Below are 20,994 nucleotides of genomic sequence, written 5' to 3'. Positions count from 1 at the left end.
GTGGTCCATGGGGAGGAAAATGAATGGGAACTGCTGCCTGAATTCCTGAAAATTTACACCCAAATGCAGGGCTGGTCCAAGACATTTTGGCATCTGATGTGGACCCCAAAATGATGCCCCCCTTTCTGCCAGGGAAGAAGGGGTGGGGGAAGATCTACATCAGGAACAAGAGGGGGAGGAAAAACAGACATTTGCATCTGCTGCCCCTGTGAATTTTGTTGCCTGAGGCAGTAGCCTAGCCTTGCCTCTTGGTTGAACCGGCGCCGCCCCAATACATCTGTTGACTTTTAAAGTGCCGCAAGGCTCTTTTTGGCAACAGACTAATGCAACCAGCCCTTCTTGAGTCTCCAACGGGAGGCTGTTTTCAAGCCTAATTGCTTCATGGGTGGAGAAGCGAGGCAGGCAGGTTGAGGGCCAAATGAAGAGTTCCTGGGGGCCACATCCGGCCTGTGGGCTGAGAGTTGCCCTCTCCTGTTTTCCATCAACATCTTTCTAGCATTCTCCTACCAGGAAGTCCTTTCTGAGCTGGCACCTTTTTTGAGGGACCCCAGGATAATAGGGGTGCATTTCAGAGAAATCTGGAGCCAAGCTCTTATGTCCAGACTCTCTTTTTGCAGGTGACAGCGGTTTCAACCAATAGCGAAACCGCTATTGTTTTGGCTCCCGAACTCTATATGTTTTGGCTCCCGAACTCTATATGTTTTGGCTCCCGAACTCTGCAAACCCAGAAGGGAGTGTTCTGGTTTGCGAACGGTCTTGGGAACCTGCATGTCTGACCTGGGTTCCGCGGCTTCTGATTGGATGCTGGAACTTTCTGCAGCCAATAGGAAGCTGTGCCTTAGTTTCCAAATGTTTTGGAAGTCGAACGGACTTCCGGAATGGATTCCGTTCAGCTTCCAAGGTACAGCTGTATTATGTGTTATTTATTATGTTTGATTATGTTTTCATATATGTCAGCCCCAGAGTGGTTGAGGCAACCCAGTAAGATGTGTGGGGTATAAATAGTAAAAATATTATTATGGAATGGGACGTCCCTATTTTCATTGGAGAAATATTTTTTGGGGGGTAATGTCCCCTAGAGGGACGCGGGTGGTGCTGTGGGTTAAACCACAGAGCCTAGGACTTGCCGATCAGAAGGTTGGTGGTTCGAATCCCTGCGATGGGGTGAGCACCCGTTGCTTGGTCCCTGCTCCTGCCAACCTAGCAGTTTGAAAGCGTGTCAGAGTGCAAGTAGATAAATAGGTACCGCTCTGGCAGGAAGGTAAATGGTGTTTCTGTGCGCTGCTCTGGTTCACCAGAAGCGGCTTAGTCATGCTGGCCACATGACCCGGAAGCTGTATGCCGGCTCCCTCGGCCAATAAAGCGAGATGAGTGCCACAACCCCAGAGTTGATCACCACTGGACCTAATGGTCAGGGGTCCCTTTACCTTTACCTTATGTTTTCATATATGTCAGCCCCAGAGGCAACCCAGTAAGATGTGCGGGGTATAAATAGTAAAATTATTATTATGGAATGGGATGTCCCTTTTTTGACTGGATAAATGTTGGGGGGGGGGTAATGTCCCCTATGTGCTGCATTTTTAAAGCAGCACCAAGCCGCTTCAATCCTGGGAATTGTAGTTTTTCAGGGTGCAGGAACCACAGTTTGTTACAACTGAGGGTATTGCACCCTGTGGGGGAAAACTACAGTTCCCGGAATTCAGGGGGGAAGGTTGCCATGTGCGCCAGTGGTGCTTTAAATGTTTGGGGATGGGTGTGACCTTCCTTCCTGCATGCACCCCACTGCAAGATGTGACTCCCGTCACGTCCCTACCCGGACAGGAGCCCATCTGCGTGTGCCACGAGGTGGTTGACCTCCCTTATCTCTCACCGCCCACTCCTGAGCGGGTGCCGGCTGCAGCTGGGACAACTCTGCAGCCCTCTCCCAGTCCCCGGGCAAACCATGGGAGAGACGGCAGGGGCGGCCCAGGTCCCTTCCGGCTTTCAAGGTGGCCGATCTCACAGGCCTGGGGCACATGAGAGCAGAGACCTACCAAGGTAAGCATGGAAGTAGCTCTCTAGCAGGGTGGCTCCTGAGAGGCAGCAGGAGCAGAGAGGGGATTGTTTATTTGCTTGGCTTGTCAAACAGGCACTTGCTATGGAACAGGGCAGGCCTCTGACGGGAAGCAGAGTTTGCGCTGTGGACTGCGTGCCACAGGCAGGCCGAGCTGGAGGACAAGAAATTCCACAGGGAATTCCAAATACGCAGGGCATGCCAGAGGCTGGTTGGAAGGCCTCTAGGGTGGTAGCTCAGTGGCAGAGCAGCTGCTTGGCATGCAGAAGGTTGCAGGTGCTTGGCATCTTCAGATAGGGCTGAGAATGTCCTCTGCCTGAGGTGACCAGCTGCAAATATTTCATTTCATTTCGTTTCATTATTGCATTGCATTGCATTGCATTGCATTGCACTGCACTTATACCCCACCTTTCCCCCCCCCCCCCAAGGAGCACAAGGTAGTGCACATGGTTCTCCCCCTCCTCATTTAAGGACAGACAAAATAATTCACTCCTTCACCCCGGGACCTCATTCCCTCTGGAGGTAGATGGCCACCAACCTACCTGGTTTGAAAAGGAGGATTAGACTAATTTATGAAGGAGGTGGCTGTTGACGACTACAGTCATACCTTGATTTTTCAACTTCCTAAAAGGTTCGAAAACCAAGGCATGGCTTCTGATTGGCTGCAGGAGCTTTCTGCAGTCAATTGGAAGCCGTGTCAGCTGCGTTGGATGTTCGGGTTCCAAAGAATATTTGCAAAGTGGAACGATCACTTCTGGGTTTATGGCGTTCGGGAGACAAAACTTTCGAGTTGCAAGGCGTTCGACAAGCAAGGTACGACTGTACTAGCCAGGACGACTGTGCTCTGCCTCCACAGTCGAAAGCAGCGATGCTTCTGAATACCAGTTGCTGGAGAAACCACAGGAGGAGAGAGTTGCTTTTCTGTTTGGGTTCCACTGTTTGGGTTCATCTGGCTGGCCACTGTGAGAAGAGGATGCTCAGTTAGATAAGCCATTGGCCGGATCCAGCAGGATCTTCTTCTGTTCTTAAAAATGTGGTCGAAAGGTCTACCTCATCAACGCGGCCTATGGCTGGTGGGTATCCAAAGCTGTTCAGAGCTCCAGGAGAATTGCGCTTCTCCCTGTGAAAGTCATCATGTCTGTGTCCATCTGATAGCTCAGTCTGGAGAGAACATGAGATGGGAACCCTAACCTCAGGGTTGCGCGTTTGAGCCCCACATTAGGCAAAGGATTCCTGCATGGCAGACTCTACAGGACACTTGGGATCTCTTCTAAATTTATGATTCCATGATTTGTGACCCACCCTGGGACCTCATGGTGCAAGGAGAGTCAGGAATCATAATGATGATTATGATGATACAAGACTGGGTGGACTCAGGATAAGGCAGCTTTCTGGGTTGCTATGATACGATACGATAATCTTTATTGTCATTGTCCCATACAGAACAACGAAATTGAAAAAATCTACATCAGACATTCAAAACTCAACAAGCCTGCTATCCCAGCCTGGTTAGCCCCCTAAAAACTCTGATACCCCAAAATTAAATACAATATACTCCCATAGAGACTACCTTACACTGTGTTTAAAACCAAAATCGCATTTGGACGGAAACTGTTTCTCAGGCGGCTAGTCCTAGTCTTTATAACCCTGGACCTTCTTCCAGAAGGCAGAAGCTGAAAGAGATCATTTCTGGGGTGTGCACTATCCTGCACTATCTCTGCAGCTTTCTTATGGCACCTGGAAGCGTAGATTTGATCCGAGGTGGGAAGAGTGCAGCCAATTATTCTCTCCACAGTCTTTACAACCCTGGACAGCATTGTCTTTCCCCTGACGGTGCAGCTCCCAAACCACACACACAGACCATAAGTTAATACGCTCTCAACAGTACAATGGTAAAATGCCATCAACAGGTCCTTTGCGAGATTATTTTTCCGGAGGAGTCCCAGAAAATATAACCTCTGCTGTGCTCTCCTCATCAGGTTCTTGCTGTTTTCTCTCCAGGTCAAGTCATCTCTCAACTCCTTTCTCTCTTTTTTGCTAGGTCTTTTGGAACAGATGCATCCAGACTAGGGGAAACTTGACGGACACCAGGCTACTCATCACGAGGCCATGTGAGCCCAGCTCCAGGCTTTGTGGTGCTTGCCAGAACCCCCCCCCCCATTTTACCGACTGCGGCGAGTAGGTGCAGCAGGACTGCACCTACTCTGGCCCCGAAGCGCAAGGATCGGCCACGGTAGAGAATGAGCCTCTTAATCTCGAAGCCGTGGGTTCGAGCCCCACGCTGGGCAAAAGATTCCTGCGCTGCAGGGGGCTGGGCTGGGTGACCCTCAGGGGTCCCTTCCGACTCTATGATTCTGTGAAACTCTCGCACCAGGGAGCCAGCTTGCCAGCCAGCCGGCCTTGTCATTCCTTGCCTCCTCCGTCAGCCAAGGAGGAAATGTCTGGAAGTGGGAAGCCTTCCTGAAGGCTCAGGCCTGCTGCTCGGAAGCCGTTGACCAGAGGTCACCAGCAGCTTCACAACAGGAAGCCGCGCGACGCTGGCTCGGAGGTGCCGGCAGCTACGCAGAAAGCCCGCTGGAGCCCCCTTGGCCTTCCCTCGTGGCTGTGGCACCGTTCACGGCACCGTCCATGGAAACCAGGCGGGAGCTGGGAGGCAGCCGCTGTTCCCTGGCAGGAAGATGCTGTGACCAGGCAGCTGCCAGCTGGGCATGGAGCTGAACCGTGAGTGCTGAGCTCGCCTCCCTGGGGAGACCGGCTTGTGGGACAGCCACACACCCTTCTCTGCTGGAAGCCCTCCTTCTCCCCAGTCCTAGATGGCATGGGCTGGAGCGAGGGGTCTGACTCTGGCAGGCTGGGCTGAGTCTCAGGGGCTGTGGATGGTGTTGCCTCTAGTCCAGAGTGTCCTGAGAAGGAGCGGGGAACCCCCTCAGGGTCCCTTCCAACTCTACCATTCTATCCAGGACTTCCTCTCCACAATGGATTTCCCCAAGGACAAGTCTTGCTGTTACACACAGCAGCGCCTCTCTAAAAAGCAGGGTGGTGCTCCCTCCCCACAGAAAGGTTGCTTAATTGTATGCAGATGCATGCTCGTTTGACTACCGTAGTTCCTTAATTGACAAATGGTCATGTGGGTCATTGACTAACAGTACAACCCTCTGCATTCCAAAATCAGTCCTGCAGAATTTGGTGGGGCTTACTCGTGACTGGCTACAAGATTGCAGCGTAAGATTTAGTTCATTGGGTGATGTCTTTTTAATTAGCAGAGGAAAGAACTTGGATCCTGTTTTGTTTTCACGAAGCCCAGTTCAGGCCAGCGGTGAAAATTCTGGAGAAGAAGTAACGAAACTGAAATTGTTATTTCCAGCATCTGGGCGGGTGGAGAGGGCTGTGCCTAAAACCTTCACCCTCTCCTCTAGGTGACCTTTCCCTCCACCTCAGATTATGAGGTCTGCTTAAGGTTTCTCTGTGTTGAGGGCCAGGCTCTCTGCACATGCTCAGAGGCACTTTTGCAGCCTCACATGTTCAGCTGCTAAGCCTTGGCGTGTGCACAACACACAATTTCAAAAGTGAGGCCGGGTTATCTCAGCTTCGCATACAGCAAATATTAATACAATACTGGAAGGTGTTTGAACAGGAAGGAGAAGGCACCCACCCCTTTGTACATTGAACCAATGATGTTTGAAATCAAGTTTCACCATCATCCTGGTCCTCTATTCATATGCAGAACATTTTCCTTCTGGGTCAAAGGAGCTGTGTGTGTGCACATACAATCTCTGCAGTGGTGTAGCGTGGGGGGTGCAGGGGGGGCCGACCGCACCGAGCGCAACATCTGGGGGGCGCACGCTCGCACTCGCAGCTCTCTCGAGTGCTAAAATCCACAGGTTCAGGGGCGCAAATTACTTGCCTTGCCTCGGGTGCTGACAACCCACGCTACGCCACTGAATCTCTGTGTGTAGGAAGCAGACGTACTTGTTATGTCATCTGCCTGATAGCTCAGCTTCGGAAAAGCAATTTTAACTGGGAAATGGACTGGCAATGGAATTGCAGAGTCTGTGGACAGCTCCTTTGTCTGCCAAGCTCACCCTAATTCAGCCTCCCATTACCTGGGGCAGAGGGTTTCCTTGTCCCACCTAACTTTATCATCATTATTTATCACATTTACATCTCAGCTTTTCCTCCATGGGTCTCAATATGGCGTCTGTGCTTTCCTGTCCTCCTCATTCAACCCCCACAACAACCTTGTGAGGTAGGTTGACCAGAGAGGAAAGCCCAGTGTTAAATGAGGAGGGGGAGAACCTCTTTGAGGAGGAAGGAAGGAAGGAAGGAAGGAAGGAAGGAAGGAAGGAAGGAAGGAAGGAAGGAAGGAGGTCTAGGGAGCCTACCTGCCAAGCTGCTTCAGAGGGTACCAAACATTTGGCCATCTATCTTTTTGTCTCTCCTCCCTCAAACCTCCCTTAGGGCTCCTCCTTCTCCTCACTGTATTCTTGCTCTGTTTGGACCTGTTTGAGATGAGTCCCACCAGGCTGGTTTGTGACAGGAGGCTAATCCAGAAGTACATCACCGAAGCCATGGACTTGGAGGACAAAGTGGTAAGCAATGCCATTTCACTTCACCTGGGCAGAGTCTTGGCAGTTTTTGCTGGCTTCCATAGAGTTTCCTTAAGGTTGCACCACTCACCGAGTGGGTGGCATGTGATGGGTGGCCCAGAATAATACTCGGAGTCATCCAAGACATTTTGCTGCCTGAGTCAGACCCCAAAATGGGGCTTCCTTTCCCCCCGCCAGAAAAGAAGGGGTGAAGGCAGATCTACATCAGGAACAAGGGAGAAGGATTGATACTGCGACCTGCTGCCTGCTGAATCCTGCCACCTGAGGCAGTTGCCTCACCTTGCCTTATGGGTGGGCCGGCCCTGATAATACTGCCCAGCTGCAAGGAAGGACACTGTTTATTTATTTAGATCAACCTTTCTCAGTCTAGTGCAGGGTTTCCCAAATTTGGGTCTCCAGCTGTCGTTGGACTACAGCTCCTATTATCCCTAGCTAGCAGAACCAGTAGTCAGGGATGATGGGAATTGTAGTCCAAAAACAGCCAGGTTTGGGAAACCCTAGTTTAGTGCTTCCCAAATATTTTGGACCACAACTCCCATCAGCCCCAGCCAGCTCAGTAGAATTTTTAACCACACAGCACAGCTTTGGGGCAGCCACTATTTCCTGTAGTTGTGTGAATAAAATGCAGGGAGAGAACCATGTGTCTACACTAGTGGCCAAAATTGTGGAAATTGATGGCTCATAACACCACTTTTTTTTAAGCAATACCATAAAATTATATATCAATGGAAAGATAATTTAATGAAGAATATAATGCAACAAAGCATGTTCAATTCTCTGTATTCTATCAAAAGCTATAGCCAAATAATCAGAAAGAGGAGTATTTAGACAGCCAATCAGGTGTCATCTTGTTTTGGCAATGATGGCTCATAACACCACTTTTTTTGGGAGTAAAACCATAAAATTATATATCAATGGAAAGATGAGCTACAGCCCCAAATCATGTTCTTTTGGGTACCCATGAGGTTCGGCCATATTTGCTTTGTTCCTCATTTGCGGGGTGTGACTTGTTGGGGGCCAGGTGGTTGCATTTGCTTTGTGCATTTGGCCATTCCTGCCAGCTGGCCTGGTTACTTCTCCTCTCAGGGGTTTTCTGTCCTTTCCTCAGAGCCAGTGTGAGGAACTCCCCTTCCTCCAGCAGCCTGTGCAGCTGCCCCTGGTCGGGTTCAGCCTCCAAGAGTGGATGGCAAAGACAGTGAGTATGTAAAAATGACCAACCCACCCTCTATGGGTCAAGGGCTGGGGCCTGGGCTTGTTGAGCTGTGGTGGCTTTAATCCAAATGCTATAAGCATTTGACCTAAAAGAAGATGCCATGGCAGGATGAAGGGCTCACATTCAGGTTCCTAGCCAGCAATGGCATCTTCTAGGACAAGGGGCCAGTGTGGTGCAGTGGTTAAGAGCAGTGGACTCATAATCTGGTGAACTGGGTTCGATTCCCCGCTCCTCCACATGCAGCTGCTGGGTGACCTTGAGCTAGTCACACTTCTTTGAAGTCTCTCAGCCCCACTCACCTCACAGAGTGTTTGTCGTGGGGGAAGAAGGGAAAGGAGAATGTTAGCCGCTTTGAGACTCCTTCGGGTAGTGATAAAGTGGGATATCAAATCCAAACTCTTCTTCTTCTTCCTCTACTATGAAACTAATGAAGGTTCAGCTTCAAGGCCCCTAATTCCAGGGGGCCCCAGAACAGGGCGTAGCCAGGTGGGCAGGGGAGGGCAGCTGCCTCCCCCAAATCAAGTAAATAAATAAAAAAATACTTAACTAAAACTAGAATAGCTGGAATTGAAATGCTCACTGAGGTCGCCTGGATGATGCTGTGGTGCATTCTAGCGACACGACTGAACGACAGGCGTGGTTTCTGTGAACTGACCAATCGCATCGCAGGTAGCTTGGTTCTGGAACAGGACAGGGGGCTGTCCTGCCCACCCACCCCCCAACATAAATCCTGGCTATGCCTATGCCCCAGAAATGACTTGAATCTACATTGCTTTTTTAAAAAATGGGTCTAGCAGACTCAATTTCACCATTCTATGATGCACCGTGCATATAACGTTTCCTTAATTTTCACCCACCTCACAACTTGAAAACCATAAGGCATAGGAAATATTTATTCATTGTGTTGACTTTGACGTGTGAGATAACCCGGTACAGCAACTTTAATCAAAATCCGGGATGTAGTGGTTATTATTATTATCATTTTAAAAAGTGATCTTTTGTGGAACAACCCCATTGAAGAAGGTAACAGGGCTTACCCCAGGGGTAGGCAACCTAAGGCCCGTGGGCCGGATGCAGCCCAATCGGCTTCTAAATCCGGCCTGTGGACGGTCCGGGAACCAGCATGTTTGGACATGAGTAGAATGTGTGCTTTTATTTAAAATGCGTCTCTGGGTTATTTGTGGGGCATAGGAATTCGTTCATATTTTCCCCCAAAATATAGTCCAGCCCACCACATGGTCTGAGGGATGGTGGATCGGCCCACAGCTGAAAAAGGTTGCTGACCCCTGGCTTACCTAGACCTTGTTGCTAGTTGCTCAAGCTGCAGGACCCCCAAAACGTAGATCCTCCACAGTCTAGGATACTCCATTCCACACAGCCCCTGCAACAGCCCCTGGTATTCTGCAGCCACGGATTCTTAGTCCTCGCTGGGTTGTTCTGCCTCCACCCTAAGGGTGTCTTTCCATTTCCACTTAATCTAATCTGACTCCTGCAAGGCAACACCACCCTCTTGTGGTGCTGATTTGATTACGCCAGAAGAAGCACACGGAAAATGAGTTTACTCTCACTCACCCTTATCCCGCCACCAATCCCCAGGCTCTGAGTTCCTGAGCTGGTTCCTTTGCATCCAGCCAGTCCATGACATACTAGGACCTGGGAGAGCAGAGTTTGAATCTCCCATCCTTGCCTATCTCACAGGTTTGCTGCGAGGAATAATAATAATAATAATAAATTATTTATACCCCACCCATCTGGCTGGGTTTCCCCAGTCACTCTGGGTGGCTCCCAGAAGAATATTAAAAACACGATAAAACATTAAAAGCTTCCCTAAACAGAGCAGCCTTCAGATGTCTTCTAAAAGTCAGATAGTTGTTTATTTCTTTGACATCTGATGGGAGGGCGTTCCACAGGGCGGGCGCCACTACCGAGAAGGCCCTCTGCCTGGTTCCCTGCAACCTCACTTCTCATAGGGAGGGAACCGCCAGAAGGTCCTTGGAGCTGGACCTCAGTGTCCAGGCTGAATGATGGGGGTTGGAGATGCTCCTTCAGGTATACTGGGCCATGGGCAGGGAGAAGTCTGGACACCACCTTCAGATCTTTGGAGCAAAGCTGAGATATGACCACAACAACCAACCAATAAATAAGAAATGTCAGAATCACCCAACGACTGCCTCTCTCTCTTACTCTTTCAGAACCAAGACAAAGGGCAAGAAACCCTCCGTGATCTGGCTGACTTGGTGGATGGCACAGCAGCCGCCCAAGACCAGCTGGGCCAGGGCTGCGCCCTGCCACTGCTCCAGCAGCTTTATGAGAAAGCCAGCTCCTTCCTCCTGCAGCTCCGAAACTTTGGGTGGCAGGTGAGAGGCCGAAGGGGGCTTCCCCAGGATCATGATTTATTAAATTTGTACACTACCCTTCATCTGTAGATCTCAAGGCGGTTCACAACATAAAATACAAAATAAGAACACAAAAGACATGATAAAAACATGAACAAAAACCCCTACAAACCAATAAACCTCTCTCCTCCCCACCCCCAAACACGTTTAAAAGTCAGCCAAGGCCTAGTTGAAGAGGAAGGTTTTCCCCTGGTGCCTAAAGGTGTATAATGAATGTACTTAGCCAAAACTCCTTGGGGAGAGCATTCCACAAATGGGGAGCCACTGCAGAAAATAGTTACAACTATGGGATTTGCTTCCACAAGGTGTAGTGATGGCCTACAGAGGATTAGACAAATCCATGGGGAATAATATCTGCAATGCCCTCTGGCTATGTACTGTTGGAGGCAGTACGTCTCTGAATGCTAGTTAGTAGAAATCACAAACAGCGGAAGTTGTTGTTGCACCCAGGCATGGCTCTGGTTTGCTGACCTCGATTGCAGGGATGGAGGGGGGATGGACGTGCGGCCCTTCAGATGTTTCCGGGCTGTGCCCAGGAGGCCTGTCTCCTTGGGCGCAGTTTGGGGGGCCTGCAGGGCATCACGAGATGTTGCGTCCTTCTCATCCAGCCTCCATCTGGTGCATGTCTGTTGCATCCTTCTCAGCTGCCCTCCAGGGAAAAAAACAATGCTGTCCAGGGTTGTAAAGACTGCGGAGAGAATAATTGGGTGCACTCTTCCCACCTTGGATCAAATCTATGCTTCCAGGTGCCATAGGAAAACTGCAGAGATAGTGCAGGATAGTGCGCATCTCTTTTAGCTTCTGCCTTCCGGAAGAAGGTCCAGGGTTATAAAGACTAGGACTAGCCGCCTGAGAAACAGTCTCTATCCAAATGCAATTTTGGTTTTAAACACAGTGTAAGGAGTCTCTATGGGAGTATATTGCATTTTTAAAATGGGGTATCAGAGTTTTTTTTAGGGTTAGCGGGTGGCGCTGTGGGTAAAACCTCAGCGCCTAGGACTTGCCGATTGCATGGTCGGCGGTTCGAATCCCCGCGGCGGGATGTGATCCCGTTGTTCGGTCCCAGCGCCTGCCAACCTAGCAGTTCGAAAGCACCTCCGGGTGCAAGTAGATAAATAGGGACCGCTTACCAGCGGGAAGGTAAACGGCGTTCCGTGTGCTGCGCTGGCTCGCCAGTTGCAGCTTGTCACGCTGGCCACATGACCTGGAAGTGTCTGTCAAGTCTGTCAAGACTAGCCCTATGGGCAGGGGTACCTTTACCTTATCAGAGTTCTTAGGCGGCTAACCATGTTGGGATAGCAGGTTTGTTGGTTTTGAATGTCTTCTGTCGGAAATGTACTTGGAGCCAGTGAAGATCCTTCAGGACCAGTGTTATAAGGTCCCAGCATTCATTCCCAGTCACCAGTCTAGCTGCCACATTCTGGCTTAGTTGTAATTTCAGAATCACCTTCAAAGGTAGCCCCACGTAGAGCGCATTGCAGTAGTCCAAGCAGGATATATCCATAGCATGTACCACTCTGGCGAGACAGTATGCAACTATTCCTCATAAGGTTTGATTTCCAAGACCTTTTATCATCCTGCATTCAAGATTTTTTTATTTCATAAAATTTATGCTTTTTTTAAAAAAAATTCAAAGCAGTTTACCGAAAATTAATGTTTTTTCACTGTGGCCGTTAGCCCAGACAGGCACCCCCACACTTGCCTTTCTTTTCTCATTCTAGGAACAGAATCCCACCGCACAGCCCGAGAGCGGCTCCCAGTTAATTCCTGAAAGAAACCTTAGGACAATCTTTGGGACCTACAAACAGCTTGTGCGGGGAAAGCTCCACTTCCTCTTCCATGACTTGTGGAAAGACTCCTGCAGTGCGGAAGGTCAACAGAGGGCTGCCAGCCCTGCAGCCCTGCAACCTCCCAGTCTGACCACCTTCAGGGGCCACTGAAAGACCCCCATGGGCTGCTGGCCGGATCCTTCAAGGGAGAGAAGCACAGGACGAGTAGCAGGCCCTCTGGTGGCCAGGTGTGGAAGAGCAAGCCTGGCCAAGCCCTCAAAGCACGGGGGTCAGGGGGAAAACCACACACACCCAAGGAAGGAGGAGATCCTCATCGTGAAGGCTTGCTCTAGCAGCCTGCAGAAGTGTTTCCAGAGCTGAGCGAGCCCAGCTAGGTTACTGGAAAGGCCCGGCTGCCAGCCACAATGGCGACATCCTATTGTCGGAGGCAGCACACCTGTCACCAGGGGGTGAGAGTGTGGCTGCACTCAGGTCCTGCTTGCAAGCTTCCCAGAGGCACCGGACTGGGAAGTGTCCTGATTTTCCAGGGACAGTCCGGAAAAGACAAAGCTGATTTGATCCCGGAATGTCCCACTTTCTCTTTAGACACCCCTATTTTCATCAGAGAAATGGTGGAGGAGATGGAACAGGATTCCCTATTTTTACTGGGAAAATGCTGGAGGACACCCCTTTATTCATTGGAGAAACGTCGGGAGGATGTGCTGTAATGAATGGATACTGGACCTGCAGTCTCAGGCAGCAGCTAAGTTCCTCACATGATCTTATACTCTTGGAGCCATTCATCGCCTTGCTTCGGAAAGGGGCTGAGATTTTAGGAGCTCCCCCCGCCATGTACTCTGTGCAAAGCCCGTGGGGCAAATGGGCATTGCTCAGCATCTTGAGAGAAAGGATAGCTCTTTCCTCTTAAGAGACCGTGATGGATGCTTGGACTCTTCCTCAGTATCAGGGTTGGAGGCAAGTCTGGCCCCAAGCCTCCACATCATTCCCATATGGCTTTGAACAGGGCCCACTGGAGAAATTGGACCATGATGGGTGCCCCCACCTCCTGCAATTCCACACACAGAAGCTGACACAGGTCTCTTGCTTTGATCCTGGAGATGGGATCCTGTCCTGTCCTGTCCTGGTTAACGACCATGTTTTTGTACAGACAGAAATAAACCGTAGAGATGTAGACTTTCTGACTATCTTCTTTCTCCTGCTGGTATGCAAGGAAGAAGGGGGTGTGCATCTCCCACGCTGGGAGATGTTGCCTATCAAGATCTTCCTGGACTGCGAGGATGCTAGCCAGAGCAGATCACCGGCAAACAAGCCCCGGGAGCCTGGGAGAGGGACCAGCCTCTCCCGAGAGGGCTAATTTTCCAACAGTTTAATGGATGCGAGGCCAGCTGCGAGCCCCTGATAACATGTCACTGCTGTTGCTTCCAGTGACCTCACTCTGCCCAACGGCCAGCCCCAGTTTGGAGTAACACCTGAATACAACCAGAGTATTTGGTTAAAGTGGGGGCAGCCTCTGGCACACTGAAAAGCTGTCACACAACTTCTGTTCTCCTTCTGACACCAATAGCCAGATGACATGGTGTGGGCAGCTGTGGAACAAGAACGGCTGGCTTCGGACAGCAGGAGACGCCCGGGCAAAAGGGGAAGATCTCTTGCATCTGCCTATGGTCATGTGACATCCTCCCACCCACCCACGAGTGGCAGCAGGAGACTGATGCTCCCACCCAGAGGGAGGCAGGGTGTGGTGCCTTGTGAGACTGGACCAGAACCAGCCCTTCCTGACGCTCTGTGCTGAAAGAGCACAACGGCTTTCTACACAAAACCTTAGAACAATAAAGACTTATGCTTTTTTTAATGAAAAAACAAAACACCCCAGAATGTGTTCCGTTGTATCTTACCAGCCACATGGGGATAGGTGAGCAAAATACAGGGTACGAAGAGGTGACTGTTCCTTGCACGCGGTGGGTGCATCATGGGAAAATTCCAGAGTGCTACAAAACACACGTTGCTTGAAGGAGGAGGAGTTTGGATTTGATATCCCGCTTTATCACTCCCCTTCAGGAGTCTCAAAGTGGCTAACATTCTCCTTTCCCTTCCTCCCCCACAACAAACACTCTGTGAGGTAAGTGAGGCGGAGAGACTTCAGAGAAGTGTGACTGGCCCAAGGTCACCCAGCAGCTGCATGTGGAGGAGCGGGGAAGTGAACCCAGTTCACCAGATTACGAGTCCACCACTCTTAACCACTACACCACGCTGCCACTCGCAACCCATGGTTCGCTTGTTTTGGCACAGTAGGCCGGGCTTCCTCAGATGTTTTGGACTACAACTCCCATCTGATGGGAACAGTAGCCCAAAGCAGCCGGAGAGGCACAAGGCTGCAGAAAGCTTACCCAAGGCCTCTTCCAAAGTGAGGTTTATTTGAATGAATGCTTTTGTTAGGCTCATTATCAGGGAGGGCAGCGTCATGTGTGCAAACATATGGCCTGGGCACAAAACTGGTTAAGAACCACTGAAAAATTCAGCCGTAAGGATACCCTTGAAGTGGAAAAGAACTCCAGGTAAAGTGCAAGAAGGGCTCTGCACATACAGTAAAAAATAGGGTTGAGTGTTTCCAAGAACTGTGGCTGAACGAGAGGTACTGGAGCGATCAGTTAACAGAGGCTGGTTGGCTAGAGGGTGAAACAGCCAGTATGACATATATTTTGCCTACCTAGAGTGTCCTAATGAAAAGCTTTCATGCACTCTTTGAACTCTGTCTGGTAGTTCATTGCTGAATAAAGTATGAATTTGGTGTACTCAAACCCACAAGGGAATCTCCTATTACACCACAAAAGCCAGAATCCTGGTCCTAGTCCAGAATCTTGTCATTCCCCCTTTTCCTTTCTGACATTATCAGGCCAGCTTTCTTTTCATCTGTCTCGCTCTCTGTCCTTCTGCCCAGGAAGGCCATGTCTCCTTTGCTATTTGAGATGAAACTTGGCCAGGATTGCAGTATTTGGAGTGGGGTGGTGGTGAGGAAGAATCCAGATCCTGAATATTAGGAATATATATGACAAATCAAAAGGTCTCCAAAAGCAAACAGATAAGTGAATTCAATCTGCAGAATATGGATTTCTGACTGCAGTCTTGCAAGCTTGTTATTCTCAAATGCTTGGGCAGTGAACTTTCTAGCGTATATACAACAGCCAAATATATATAGTTATATAAAAGCTACGTTTAATTAAGGTAAGAAACTGAGGTCAAACAGAGGCTCCCTCCTTTTCCCCAGGCCCCCAGCGAACACGGCCGTCCCCAACCCAGCTTATGATGGCAACGCTGGTTCTCACACAATCCTTACCACAATCACCTGTGTAATAAAAATGAGAGTTTATCATAGGCACAGAGTAAATCCATAGCCCTTTCAACATCTTTGTTGTAGGGGATGTTCTCAGTCGGCTGGCACTCTGCCTGCTGCAACCAAGGGGACATTTGGGATACATTTTCACACTGCAGTCCTGGCGGAATGCGAAGAAAGATGATCTTCCTTGAGGCTTGGCTGGGGGGATGTGAGGAGGAGCAGCAGCAGCTGGGGAGAGATGCTTCTTTTAACACCCCCCTCATGCCAGCAATATTCCCTCCATATACTTGGGAGGCAGCAAATGCCCACACTGAGTCCAAGCTGCTGCCACAACAACTCCCAAGGTGGTTAGAAGGCCAGTTTCTTCATCAGGAGATAAACCCTGGAGTCTACTTCAAAGCCATGCAGGTTGTTGGCATCTCCCTGGAGTCTCATCAGCAGCCCACCGTAGGACACGTAGGCAGAGCTAGAGGAGGAAGGGTGGGCCAGAGAAAGGTGAGACACAGGGAGGGAGACCACAGCAGCCACAGGGGCTTAAAACAACCCCAGTGGAATCATGCAACACTTAAACTATGGACCTCACTCCCACAAGAGGCTGCATGTCTGCGTCCCCATCCGGCCCCCAGTTCTGCTGGACGCCCTTCTCGGCCCTCACTTTCCATGGCTGGTGCTCAATGGGTCTGGTAGGGTGGAAGGCAGGGAGCTCAACAGCAGGTGGCGCCAGAGGCAATGACAGGACACACCACTGCCTGCCTGGCTGTAAGTTAGATGCTAGGAAAGTGGGGCTGGCTGAGGGCATATTACTGGTGGGGTGGTGCTCCATTGGCTCTAAAGGACAGGCATCCAATAGCCTGGGAAAGTCTTCACTCCCCACCGCTCCCAATCCAGTCACTTAACTCCTTTCATATTGAGCATCTCAAAGAGCTATACTCCACGCTCAGAGAGCTTGTGAGAAGTTTATTATGTACCTATTTGTTTCCAACTAGCCCTTTTTGCAAATAGGAGGGGGGAAACTTACAGGCGCGTGGCGGCCTCTGTGGATGTCTCGTCTCCCTCAATCCTGTACACCTTCCCATACATCACATACTCAAACTGGTCTGCCCTGGAGCCAAAAGGAACAGTGGAAGAGAACAGTGGCCATCACATCACTTCAAGTCCTACCAACATACACATAAAAGATCTGTGTATCACAAGTTTTAAACAGTGCAGATCACAGAGCCTGCGGATTTCCTCTTTCTAAATCCACTTGCAGCCTGGGGAACAATAAGTTCAGATGCCTTCACCAGATGTCCTGCATGTCATATCAGAGATGGGCAAACTCTGACCCTCCCAAGTTTTGTTGGACCCCAACTCCCATCAGCTTCAGCCAGCATAGTCAATGGCCAGGGATGGTAGGCATCGTAGGCCAAACACAAGTGCGAGACCACAGGTGTCTCATCCTTGGGCTGTACGGTATAGCGGCTAGAGTGCGGGACTATATCTAAGGAAACCTGGTTTCAAATCTGCCTTCCAACATAGGTGCCCTTGGTAGAGTCTCTCTTTCTCTGCCCCACCCACCTCACTGGGTTGTTGCGAGGATCAGTGTGCAGAGAACAGAGAACCCCCCCCTTCCTTGGAGGAAAGGCAGGAAATAAATACAAAATACATACAGGGTAACAAAGGCAAACAAAATATTGTGCAGCAAGTCTGGAGCAGACAGCACCCCTTTTATAGCTCTTTCCTCTCTGGCTCAGCCCAGGAGGACTTAAGATAAACAGGAAGAACTGAAGAGGGAGCTCACGAGAGGAGTGGCTTAGGGAGTGCCAAGCAGACAGACAGATACCCTGTGCATGAGGAGCAAACTGCAGAGGATGAAAATAGAGGTGGGGAACCGAATTCAGCTCAAGGGCTTGCACTTCATCCTGTGCAACCTATGAGGGGCCAGAGGAAGAAGTGGGTGGAGCAAGGCATGCAAATCTTTCTCTCTGTCTCTCAATCCTCCATCCAGACGGGCAAAGGGAATCATCAGAGTTCAAAGAGACATTCCACCGAGGCAGAAATACCTGTGGTGCAAAGCAGAGCCAGAGAGGGGTGCAGCCAGGAGATAGCTCCAAGAATCAGACAGAGACCTGGCTGGCCACATTTAGCCCCTGGGCTTCAGATCCCCGTCCCTTGGATTAGGCAGTAGAACCATTGTGTTTTCACTTCAAATAAGGACACACTTTGGGTCTCTACACTGCCCATGCTTGCACCCTGGAGAAGTCACTTTTGTGCTGCTGACACAGCAGTTTGACTTCACCCTGGGAGGCACACTTCATTGTCTCTCAAGCCAGACAGATACCATCTAGTGTAGGTTTTGGAGGCACTACAAAAAGAAGCTAGTTTTCGACCTTGCAGAAGGCTGAAAGGAAGGGCACACAACCACAGGACTGATTCGTGAAGCCCTCTCCTTGGCTAGTCCTCTGTTTGCCATCCTCTGCCCCCCCCCCCCCATTACCTGGATGGCCTGTCATCAGTTGGGTTATATTCTCCATCATCCAAGGTCCCGTCTTCATATAAGGTGCTGGCGATCACAAGGCGGAATTTGTCACCTGAAATGCACAGGAAAACAAAAATAAGACAGCAAGGAGTCTTTTCACTACAGCTAATGTTTGTGAGATTCATGTCGCAATGCATTTGTCTAGCTCAGTGGTGTCAAAATTTTTTCAAAGAGGGCCAGATTTGATGAAGTGAAGGGCCATGAGGGCCAACCAAATTGCTGACCTTTTTCAGGACTGAAGTTGAGTTTTTTTAAAAGGATTTTACCCTAGGAAATAAACTGCCACAGGGGCCGGATTAAACCAACCAGCAGGCCAGATTAGGCCCCCCAAATGGACTTTGGACATGCCTGGTCTATAGCTTCATACATCACGGATTTGGCAGCTGTATTTCCAGGAAAAAAATGTCATGTGTTTCAAAAGATATGGGTGCATTCAAACAATGGGCGAGGGGGAAATCTTTGCATGTGGCAAGTGTGCAATGGGGATGCATAAGTGTGATGAGTGTTTGTGATTATGGGATGGCCATGCCTGCTTTTGCTATGGACACATCCACTGCTGGCATGTAATGCTGGGATGGGTGGGTGTGCAGGAAAAATGATCCATGTGCTAAAAAAGTTTTAACTAGCTCTGGGTCAAAGAAACACTGCCAGGCAAGCCCCCTGACTGCACTCACTTACCAAGATCGACAGGGTAGATCTGTATGTTCACATCCAGGATCAAATCCATCTTGAAAGATTCGCTCTCACAATGCAGGCGGGAGACTGGAGGGAGACAAATCTGGGTGTCAAGTTATTAGGGGATAGAGGCATAGAAGTCAGACCCCACCTCCACTTCTGCTGGAATGCCAAGTCACTCCAGACTCACTTTTGTGGAGCCAGGGAGAAGGGTGAAGAGCTGCGCATTTAAATACAGAATATCTGTTGAAACCTTGGCTCACAGATCAAAGACAAAGGGAGCTAAAGCTGTAAGGTTTTGAAGCCAAGGTCTGAAGGGATTTTGAAATGGAGGGTCACCAAAGTGAGACAAGCAGTGATTTGAACCTGGGTCTCTCAATTTGTAATCAGAAGCTCTCACCACAACACCAGGGCTGCATTCTCTTTTGTTGCCATGGTTATTAGCATCTGAACTGTTAGGAGATACTTCCCCATCACTTTTGCTTCATAAATTCAAGCCCTACTGCACCTGTAGATTTAGTAAACTTAGGCATTGTAGTAGTAATAGTAGAAATAGCACTATTACTACTAATAGAAGCAATAATCACCACTATAGACGTACCCTTGCACTACAGCACACGGAAGACTTTGTTTATTTATTTAATTAAGGCAGAGATAAAATTAGTGACTTGACTCTAACTGTTAAAGAGTGTTGGACTAGTATGTAGCAGCACTGGATTTTAAATTGTTTATATACACATACAAAATGGTTTTTATTACCAAACTGCTTTGAGATTGTATTTAATATATGATGCATCTACAAAGCACCATTTCTAGGCGTCTCAGGGAGATTTGCAAACAGTTAAAACTGTTTTTAAAAACCAATTCCGAAAACCCCTGAAGAGAAGTTTGACCCCAAGGCGAAGAGGGGCTTCTACGCCCATTCAATAGAAAAAAATAAATACAAAAATAAATAGAATGCTGGGCGGGGGGGGGGGGGTAATTCAGATTTGAATTCCCCCGTCAACCATAAAGCTCAGAGCTGCTATCACAACCCACCAAACTCGCCTCACAGGGAAGTTTGCAAGGGTAAAAGGGGAGGGGGGAACTGGGGGTGAGGGGAAGGGAGAGAAAGAAACCTAGTACACTCCACCTCAAGAGCCTTGGAGGGGAAAAAGAAAGGGTACACTGCACATGTAAATGCAGGAAGCCTGCAACTTAGGTATATTTAACTTGTGTGTGTTCAGCTATACCCAAGGCAAAAATTTTTTTTAAGGGGGGGGGGGCAATCCTACCCGCCATTGCACCCATTGGGTTTCGGCTATAAATGCCTTTGGCTTTGGGTGCGATCCATCACACACACAGCTGTGGGCTTACTGTAAATAATTAATAATGATAATAATAATAATAATAATAATAATAATAATAATAATAATAATAATAATAATAATAATTTTTTATTTGTACCCCGCCCTCCCCGGGCTCAGGGCGGCTAACATCATAAAACTAACTCAGTATAAATCGACCAGCCTACATGCAGGCGGGCAGGGAAGCAAGGATGAGGTTCCGTGTCCAGCAGCAGGGTGGGCAGACAGAAACGGGGAAGGATAGGACCACGGGAAGAACGAAAGGGGGCACCTCCAAAGGTCATCCATCCCACCCTCCGCAGGAAAAGTACCACTGTGGCCCCCGAGGCTGGAAAACGAGCGCCTGCCTCTCACCCCTGTCGAACTTCTTGCCCTCGGGGTCGATGTCCTTCACGTCGAAGATGTCCTCGAAGAGGATGCCGGCCATGGCAACGCTGGAGGAGCAGCCGGAGCTGGGGGCTCCCGACCTGCTATAGCCACGCGCGCGCTCGCGGTGTGCATGGGGCGCCGCTCTCCTCCCTTCGCTTCCGGCGCGGGCGCCTGGCGATGGCGTCAGCACCCTGAGGCTCAGGCGGACATGCTGGAAGAGGGCAGAGGGGGGGGGTGGCGGGGAAAGGGCGGCAGAGACTGGAAGGAGAAAGAGGGCGAGATTGGCGTCCCTCAGCTGCGCACGCGCACAAGTCTGCTTTGAAGCCCGAAAGAGGTCAAAAAAGATCCCGACCTTTAAATCTGCAATAAAGGGAAGGGGCGGGGCAGGAGTAATAAATACAGTATATATTTGTGCGTGTAGAGTATCCGTATATTTATCCGTGTATGTATATCACCCTGTTTTAAATGCATTCTATCTCATTTATATATTTTATTTTTCATCCTGCGTTTACTTTTTTTTAAAAAAAACCTTTAACTTACATAAATTTTAGTATTATGGTGCACCGTGTGGTTATTTTATTTTATTTATTAAATTTCCACGCCGCCCTTTGTCTGAGGATTAGAGGGCGGTTTACGATATATATATATATATATATATATATTTGCTTTCGTAGATTTTCACGGGTACAGGAA

General features: G+C 49.4%; 2 protein-coding genes across 2 annotated transcripts; one reads left to right on the top strand and one right to left on the bottom strand.

Annotated features, from left to right (window-relative positions):
* Positions 1–1,875: 1,875 nt before the first annotated feature.
* THPO (thrombopoietin) lies at positions 1,876–14,857 on the top strand. Its single transcript, XM_083739963.1, has 7 exons — positions 1,876–2,037; positions 4,095–4,774; positions 6,512–6,642; positions 7,769–7,855; positions 10,066–10,230; positions 11,991–13,194; positions 13,425–14,857. The coding sequence occupies exons 2-6, from the start codon at positions 4,762–4,764 to the stop codon at positions 12,207–12,209; spliced, it is 615 nt and encodes a 204-aa protein (XP_083596089.1). The 5' UTR covers positions 1,876–2,037; positions 4,095–4,761; the 3' UTR covers positions 12,210–13,194; positions 13,425–14,857.
* Positions 14,858–15,250: 393 nt separating this feature from the next.
* On the bottom strand, positions 15,251–20,469 carry POLR2H (RNA polymerase II, I and III subunit H). The gene is made up of 5 exons (XM_083739983.1): positions 20,287–20,469; positions 18,590–18,673; positions 17,870–17,963; positions 16,412–16,495; positions 15,251–15,859 (listed from the first exon to the last, which is right to left on the bottom strand). Exons 1-5 carry the CDS (start codon positions 20,357–20,359, stop codon positions 15,742–15,744), a joined length of 453 nt encoding a protein of 150 aa, XP_083596109.1. The 5' UTR covers positions 20,360–20,469; the 3' UTR covers positions 15,251–15,741.
* Positions 20,470–20,994: the final 525 nt, after the last annotated feature.

Source organism: Podarcis gaigeae (genome assembly GCF_964106915.1).
Source record: "Podarcis gaigeae genome assembly, chromosome: 5".
Classification (NCBI taxonomy): Eukaryota; Metazoa; Chordata; class Lepidosauria; order Squamata; family Lacertidae; genus Podarcis; species Podarcis gaigeae.
Note: the sequence above shows the minus strand (reverse complement) of the source record. Positions and strands in the feature narration are given on the sequence as shown.